The 8,874-nt window shown below is 46.3% G+C and overlaps 1 protein-coding gene across 1 annotated transcript; it reads right to left on the reverse strand.

The window, feature by feature from the left end:
* Positions 1-6,603: 6,603 nt before the first annotated feature.
* LOC101981347 (tripartite motif-containing protein 75-like) lies at positions 6,604-8,049 on the reverse strand. The gene has a single exon (XM_005367770.1). The coding sequence runs from the start codon at positions 8,047-8,049 to the stop codon at positions 6,604-6,606; it is 1,446 nt and encodes a 481-aa protein (XP_005367827.1).
* Positions 8,050-8,874: the final 825 nt, after the last annotated feature.

Consider the following 8,874-nt stretch of genomic DNA (forward strand, 5'->3'; position numbering starts at 1 on the left):
TAAACTTCAACACACTGAGAAAAATTCAGTTTATTCTAAAAATTTAACAACTGAACACATACCGCTGGCCCCAATTAGGAAAGCTTACCCATATGAATTCTTCTCTTTCTCTGATATGTGTATAAACATGCAGATACATGGCTTCCCCGGGAAAATTCCAGCATCTGTGTCTTGTTGGGCTACATGGTCTCTCCTTGACTCTGTCTTTCTTTCCTCCAGCATTCAGTTTAGTTTTCCTCAGCTAGCTCTGTTCCCCTATAGCTCTGCTATAGGCCCAAAACAGTTCCTTAATTAAGGAATTATATTCATAGCATACAGAGGTGAATCCCGCATCAGAAAGAAAGAGAGAGACAGAGACAGACAAAAGAAAGATAGAGAGAATGAAAGAAAGAAAGAAAAAGAAAGAAAGAACAAACGAAAGAAAGAAAGAAAAAGAATGGTAGAAAGAAAGAGACACAGGACTGAGAAAGTATTGGTTGTAACGTGTAAGTTTTGCCTTACAGGGTTCGTTGGATGTCCTTCAAAGTCTGGATGATGACCCCTTCTGGACACCCAGCCTCTCGCACACCACTCCTTACATGCTCACTTTAGACCCAGATTCCATCCTCTTCCCACGGTCATCATTGCGAATCTTGTTGTTTATACATGTGAGTTCACTGCAGAGCTAGTGTTCCTAAAACACAGGAGCGTGCAGGGGGTGAGATGGTCCAGTCATAAGATACTTGAGGACCCGGGTTCATCTCCAAAAGCTATGTGAAAACCAGGGGATGGAGGAGCACACACCCAACAATGGGGAGGTGGAGATAGTAGGAACCCTGAGATTCAGTGGCCAGCCTAATCTGCTAGGAAGTGACCCCAGACCATCCTGAGAGACTCCGTCTCCAGATCAAAACAACAAGGTAGACGTCTTCCAAAGAACAGCACGTGCATTGTTCTCTGACCCCAGGTGCATGTACATGTGTGCACAAGTACAGTGTATGAGCTCTGTGGGGGCATTTTGGCTGCATCTATCAGTTTTTCCAAATGTAAATATTTTCATACAGATGCAAAGAGTTTACTGTAGAGATGTTTGCACGGGTGTAAGGGCATTCTTAGTGGCAGTGGGATTGTCACACAAGAAATCACGAGATCCCTGGTGTTCCTAGGACCACTGCTTCTCTTCCTGATTTCCAGGCTAGCTGGTCCTTGAACAGAAACCTTGACTGCCTATAACAGGGTAGAAGGAGAGAAATTGTCCTCTGGTGCCTACATTCCTGCTTGAGCACAGTGCTCACACACAAGCACAGTAAATCCATGAGTAAAGCCAGGCTTGATGGTGCACGCCTATAGGTTCAGCTCTTGGAAGGCAGAGGCAGGTAATCTCTAAGAGGAGATACCCTCCCATCCCTGCTGTTTCCCTTCCTTCCTCAGGCAACACAGCCCTCCTGCTGCTCCTGTGCAGGGAGCATTCCTTCCCTGAGCCCAGCAGCCTGTACCTGGAGCTGATCTGCTCCCTGAGCTGTCTGCTGCTAAGAGTGGAAGCCTCTGTCCTGTGACTTCTGCCTGCCTCTCCTGTCACTGCAGACACAGCTGTCACTTTAGTGAGCAGCCTTCATTTGCTGAGGACTCCTTTAGCTCCTCTGTCTTTGACATCTGACGACTTCCGGTCTGCTGTCCTTCAGGGGAAGAGAAGAGACAACCGCTCCCAGTGAGTTCATTTTCTCCACTCCTGTCAGTCACAGATGCTGGGAACCTTGAGCTGCAGAGGTGGCTCAGCATTGAGAGTCCAGACTGCTCCTCATCGGGTCAGGTGCTCACAACTGCCAGTAAAGCCACCCCAGGGGACCCGGTGCCTCTGTCTTCCAGAAAGCACAGGCACACAGCCTTACACACACAATTTAAAAAGCTTTGAATAGGAAAGTATTTTCAGTTTACTAAAGTAAAACTTTCACAGAAAACAAAACAACAAACTTCTTTCCTGTAAGGTGGTGGTTATCAGCCTTCCCAATGCTGTGACCTTAAATACAGTGCCTCAGGTTGTGCTGACCCCTCATCATTAAATTACTTTTCTTACTACTTCATAAGTGTAATTTTGCTACTGTTGTGAGTTGTAATGTAAATATCTGATATGCAGGATATCTGACATGTGGTCCCGTGAAAGGTCATGACCCAAACTTTGAGAACTACTGCTATAAGAAAACCAATGTGACCATGAACTTTTAGCTAACTAAGTCCCTGCCTCTGCCTTCCAAGCTCTGGGATTATAGCCGCGTCAGCAAGTTAGGCCCTGCATGTATCTAAATTTGGCACCTTAATGAAAAAGAATGACCAGGCCTAATGGCACACACATTTAATCCCAATACTCAGACGCAGACCCACATGGGTCTCTCTCCTTCATTTTTTGTTTTTGTAGACAGTGTTTCTCTGTGTAGCCCTGGGTCTCCTAGACAGTTGCTTCAGAGCAGTGGATTAAAGACTGTGCTACCATCATCTGGATACTGGATCACTTGGTGACTTTAAATTGTAAAAACCTCTTTTGTTTGTGTTTGTTTTCAAGACAGTATTTCTCTGTGTATCCCTGACTGTCCTCAAACTCACTCTGTAGACCATTCTGACTTCAAACTCATAGAGATCCCTACCTGCCTCTGCCTCCCGAGTGCTGTGACTAAAGGCGTCTGCCACAACCACCCAGTTTAAATTATAAAAGTTTAAACAGCTTTTCTAGGCCAAAAAAGCCTAAAATCAAGTAAAAATAAAGGTAGTATGTACAAATTGATTCCCATGATTGATTTCCAGAGCAGGACTCACTAAGTTCATACCTTAAAGACTGATTGATCATGGACTAGACCTGGAGTATAAACCTGAGGGAAAATTCCGGGCAGCTGTGCCTTACTGAGCACTGCTGAGGACTCAGTCAAAATGAAATAAAATCGTGTTGATGAATCCGCGTAACCTGTTTCTATGCTGACCTAGAAGAAATTGTTGAAAAGCAGGGAGACATAATCATATATCTGAAGAGACACAACTCCCTGCTCATTAATCGCTTGTTGGACCTCGCCTCTCAGCCAGCTATAACCTGAGAGACTCCGGGGTATGACAGCTATCAAATTTTCAGTAACTCCAGACTGCCCCAAGTTACTTAAACTGTGTGTGATGGGAACATGAGCTCTGGGTGGTTACAAACATATGGGAAACTGGAGAATATTTTGTATGGTTTGAAATAATTTAACTTCTTGACTCTTCTGGAATCTAAGCTGTAGTTTAAGAACTATGGAATAATGTAGCTCTTTGTAAAGCAATTGTGCCATGACAGTCTGCTGTAAACAGTGTTTCAAACCAGTCCATTCTTGCCACAGTCGGCTGCTGAGGGAAGACATCGTTCCTGGTGCTCCCTGTTTTCTTCTAGAGTCTTATGGGCATTTTGTATGAGTGAGGGCAGATCAGGTGAGGGAAAGGTCAGATGTGTTGTTGTTTTCTTTCTTGCTGGAAGGCGATCACAATGCCTGACACAGAATGAGCAAACACTCTGCCTCGGAGTCATTTTTACCAGGATTTCTTTCTGCTGCTCATGGTGACTCACACCTGTAGTCTCAGCTCCTGAAAAGCTGAGGCAGGAGACTCACCATCAGCTTGAAGCCAGCTGATGTCTAGTACACAGAATGAGACCTTTCTCAAAAGCACAGATCACTTTCCTCAGTATAGGACTGATCTCATCAGGACATATGTGGTGCCCATTCTGCTGTGTGTAGTTGGGAAATACAATGTGAAGGATCCTGGGGCAGCGGGAGACCCAGTGGAGAGGGGGTGACACCTGCTATGTGGGGAGACCTCGGACTGGCAAGAGGTGTAAGAAGTCATCTGTCATTTAGTGTATCGTTGCCCTTCTTCAGGGACTTGCCATAGATCCCTCTGCTACACTTTGATTTACAGCAACCTCAATTAGCTGAGCATGGTGGCCCACAGCTCTCATCCTAGTACTTGGGAGACAGCCACAGGAAGTTCAAGACTATCCTGGTCCAAATAGTGAGTTTCAGGCCCGCCAGAGTTACAAAGTCATCCTTTTCCCTCTCGCCCAAATCCTCTGCCAGGCAGCCTGTTCCCAGACCTGTAACATCAAAGTGTGGAGAGTCCAGAGCTGGCATCCTCCTCCACTGTAGAGTGAGTCAGAGGACAGCTTGCAACAACAGAAGAGGCTACTGGATGCTAACTTAAAATGGGATATTTTCACCTCTGCCCGGCTCCTGACAGCTGAGCTGGAGACAGCCTTTGGGGCAAGGAAAAATGCAGACTGGAACACCTGTGTGCATGAGTATAGCTACTCATGGCCTCAGCAGGGGTGCTCTGCTGGCTTTTACTGCATGAGGAATAGCACACATTTCTACATTATTTTTATGTGTGTGAGTGTTTTGCCTGCATCTTGTACATATATGTATGCGCTAGGGAATGTCTAATCCCTACGATGGCCAGAAGATGGCATCTGATTCCCTGGAACCAGAATAGATTACTGGAACTCAAAGTTCCGGGAGAGAACCAACCCCAGCAAGTTCTCCTGTGGCCTTCACTTGACTGTCATGGCACAGGGCCCACCCAGAAACACACACATATATGTAATTTTAATGAAGGTGTCTTCTGGACCCGAGTGACAGCTCAATTGGTAGACAGCCTGCTTGCCTTGTAAGCATGAGGCCCTGGGCTCTCTCCACAGTGCCTACAGGTCAGGATGGTAGCACAGGCCTAAAATCCCAGTACTCGGGAGATGGGACCAGGAAGTGCAAAAAGCCACAACCACCCCTAACTCCCTAAAGCAAGAAACCAGATTCTCCTAATTTTGCTTGCTAAGGACAGAAATGTGCCATGAGCCACCAAGCCTGGACATTTAAGAATTGCGAAGAGGGGGGTGGAGCGATAGCTCACCAGTTTGGAGCACTAGGGCTGCTCCCCTGAGGTGCTGAGTTCAATTCCCACCACCCTCATGGTGGCTGACAACCATCTGTAGTGGGATCTCTTTCTTCTGGCATGAAGGCATACATGCAGATAGAGAACTCAGATACATGGAAACAATAAAGGAATATTGTTTTAAAAAGAAAATTAAGTGTAATGTATGAGAAGGCAAGAGTAATAGCTACAAACCCCAAGGATGGAGTCATTTTCATTTTATTAAAATTTAATGGATAAAATCAGTACATTCATGGGAACCTTGTCACATTTCAACACAGTGTTCAACTATCAGGTGACAACTACCTTTTCAACAGTTTGTCTCCCCTTCTGGTGACAACATCTCAGATTCTCTCACCCAGCATTTTCCTCCTCTCCCTTGTTTCCCTCCTCTACCATGAACCAATCAGGGCCTGAGAAGGCTCACAGGGTAAAAGTGCCTCCCATTGCAGACCTGATGACCTCAGTGCTGAATGCAATCCCAGGCCATGTGATGGAGGAAACATGACCTCCACACCCTCAACTGTAAAGTCAGTCTGTCTGTCTGCCTATCTGTGTCTACCTGTCTGTGTGTCTCTGTTCCATGTACAAACACACAAATTTTTAAAAACTCGTTAAAATGTGCCCAATAAAATATAGATACCCAGAGACATTAGCCTGCAGTCCCGGCCGCTGAAGAAGGAGTGTGAAGGGTGAGATAACAAATTCAAGGGTAGCCTGGACACCCTGACAAGACAACAAGATACAACGGGGTCGATGCTGTGAGGTCATCGTGGATCACCTGCACAGGAGCTCTAGGCCCTGGACCCAATCCCTAGTGCTGGATCTGGAAGACAAGGGGAGGAGGAAAGAGGACGGGGAAAGGAAGGAAAGGAGGGAAGAACGGAGCCAGGGCAACATTGATGATCTGATTACTAAATCGAAAACTCGGGAAGTTTTAGAGGTTTTAGAATTCTGCATCTGTTAATCCAGTTGCTTATGAGTATTTCAGGAGTTTCTGAGATTCTGAGGAAACTGGGGTATCTTCAAGAACAAATTTGTGACTCAGGAGAGCCATGCAGGAATCCAAGGTCATTCTCTGCTTTGTACCAAGTTTAAGGCCATTCTAGACTGCATAAGACCCTCTCAGATATAAAATAAATAAATATATTCTTAAAACTTTCATCCCATTCTGAGGTGCGATGGGCCTGTGATACAGGGCTGTGATTTGAGCCACCTGGATGTGCTGAGCCAGGAGGGACAGCATAGTTAGTTAAGGCTAGCCCGGATGACTCCCTAGGACAGTCTCTAAGATGACAGGGTTGTTTGTGGCTCGATGGTCCATTATTTGGTAGTCATGGGCTTTATTAACAAAACTCCTTTCAGATGTAAGACACAGTAATTAAAAAATACACCTGTTGCCCGATATGTTGCCATGGCTGTAACCCAGAGTACAGGAAACTGAGATAGGCACGCTGACAGGGGTTGGCCTGGACAGCATCGCAAGTTCCAGACCAATCTGGGCAACACAGGAAGAACTTGCCTTGAAAAAAGATGAATCAATATAATAAAAGAGAATGTAGGTACAGCACTCACACCCATAATGCCAGCCATGAGGTGTAGTCTGGAGGAGCACAAATTCAGAGTCGCCCTCAGCTGTACAACCTTGGGGATCACCTGGGATGGGAACAAGGGAGTATGGAGCCTGAACTAAATGTCAGAGTTAAGACCACCTGTGGGATTTCGCCCACCATCTGAGGCAGAACACAGCCTAAGAGGTTCTGAATGAAGTCTCAGGTAGAAATAAGGGCAAACAGGCTCAGTGAAAGTGTCTCTGAAAGTATAGATGTGAGATGTCTCAGGCATGCTATAGAAGGAGACCTCTCCCAGCTCATAGTCCAGGAAAACACCAATGTTTCTGGGTATTGTGACCTTCAGCTTAGAGTTTGGGTCAGCAGGTCCTGAGACCACAAAGCAGTCACCCTGCCAGAGGATCCTCCAGCATTTCTCAGGGGCAGAGGAGGACCGCCTTGCCCCAGGGGACAGATTGGCTTTGCAGATACCAATAGCCCACTCGGACTTCTTTCCCACCTCTACCTCCCAGTAATGTCTCCCTGAATTAAAGTTCGGAATCCCCAACACAACAGGGCTAACGGTAAAACTTTCTGAAGATCCCGGAGGATCTTGTTTTTTCTTTAACAATGTGACACATTTTCTATCCTCAGACACAAGCAGGTTTGGATGGGCTGTTTCTGGGTCTAGAGTTACCTGAACTGTAAATCGCTGTATCAGTTTCTGTAGAGCTGAATACTGAGGAGGAAAGTTGTAGGCTTCTCTTCTTATCTGAGCTGGGACAATGTCTGGGGGATAAAGACTCTCAGATTTCTGGTGGAAATCCTTGACTCTCGACAGTATTTCTGCATCTGAGTGTGCTCTGCCTGCCACCATGTGGCTAAAGAGCCCTCTGACTGTGGAAACATGGTTCTCAAATGCTGCTATGTTTTCGCTCAGTTTCTGCTTGAGATCCCGCTCCTCATCCTTTAGCCTGGAGAAAGCTGTCTTCTGTTCCCTATTTAAAAACTGGCTGAGTTGCTGAAATTCAAATGTCAGTTTTTTCCTCTGGGCTTCTGCCTGCTGCGTTAACTTCTGGGAATTTTTTATTTGAAGAATTTTTAAGTGGTGAACCTCTTTCAGTTTCTTCTGGAGGGATTTGGTCAATCTGTGAAGCTTTCTCCTGTGGTGAGAGGCAGCCTGTGCAATGGAAGTCACCTGATGGTTGTTGTGGCTCCCAAGCTCCATGCACTGGTCACACAGCAGCTGCAAGTCATCCTCACAGAAGGAGGTCAGGACCTGGTTGTGCTGGTCACAGCGAGTGTTGGTCTCCTGACTGTTGCTATTGCTTGTCAAACTATACAGGTCCTGGGCCCTTTCAACTATCATTGCAAGCTGATCATTAGTTGAGATATTCCTCTCGTTGCATGGTTGTCGACAGATCGGGCAGCGAAACAATTCTTGCCCTTGCTCATAGAAGGATCTGAGGCAGGTTTGACAGAAGTTGTGTCCACATTCTGTGGTGACTGGTTCTTGCAGGTCATCCAGACAGATGTTACATTTGGTCTCTGCCTGGAGTCTGGTCAAGTTCAATGCCTGTGACATCAGGCTGGGAATAAAGGTCTGGACCTGGATGGGCTTTCTTCTGACACTTGGCTCTGGGGTGCCCTGCAGAGACAAGCTGACTCGATTGTCCTGCAGTTCCCTCCTTGAAACCGCTGTTGTCCCACTGTTGTCACCTGGGTTACCCTACAGTGGTGGAAGCCTTGAGTCCTTTGTGGTTTTAGCCTCTAATTCCAGCTTCCAACGAGGTCCTTGGCATTTGCAGCCCGTGACAGCTCAAGTGGACAGCTGCTCCTCTGGACTCTGGCAGCTCACAGTTGCTTTGAGTAAAAAGAAATTCCTTTAGAAGAATAAAGGTAATACTAGGTTAGTTCAGATGGTCCCAGGTCCCACTCAGTACCTGGCTCCCTTTAAACTCTGACTGATGTCACACATCTCAGTCATGCCCAAGCCTGTAACACTGAGCCCTTCCTCCTCTGCCCACATGTTCACCTGTCCTCTGCAAACTGTGGGAAGGGCAGAGCCCTGGGTGTAGACTGACCATAAACAAGAGGTGGCACAGCCTTGATAAAATATCCTGTAACCCATGATCCTCTCTGCTTTCCAAGTGCTGACATGATAGGGCTGAGACCACACAAGTCCTGATGGAAATCACACTCAGGGCCTCAAGCAGGCTAAGCAGGTGCTCTACATACTGCGCTATGTCCCTAGGCCATGATTTTCATTGCTTTGCTTTGTTGTTATTGTTTTGTTATGGTTTCTTTTCTTTTCTTTTTTTGTGGGAAGTTTTCACTAGTAGCTCAGCTGGCCTGAAATTTACCATGTATATCATGCTGACCTCCAATTCAGAGATTCTCCAACCTCTGC

This window comes from Microtus ochrogaster, unplaced genomic scaffold (assembly GCF_000317375.1).
Source record: "Microtus ochrogaster isolate Prairie Vole_2 unplaced genomic scaffold, MicOch1.0 UNK23, whole genome shotgun sequence".
NCBI classification, from domain to species: domain Eukaryota; kingdom Metazoa; phylum Chordata; class Mammalia; order Rodentia; family Cricetidae; genus Microtus; species Microtus ochrogaster.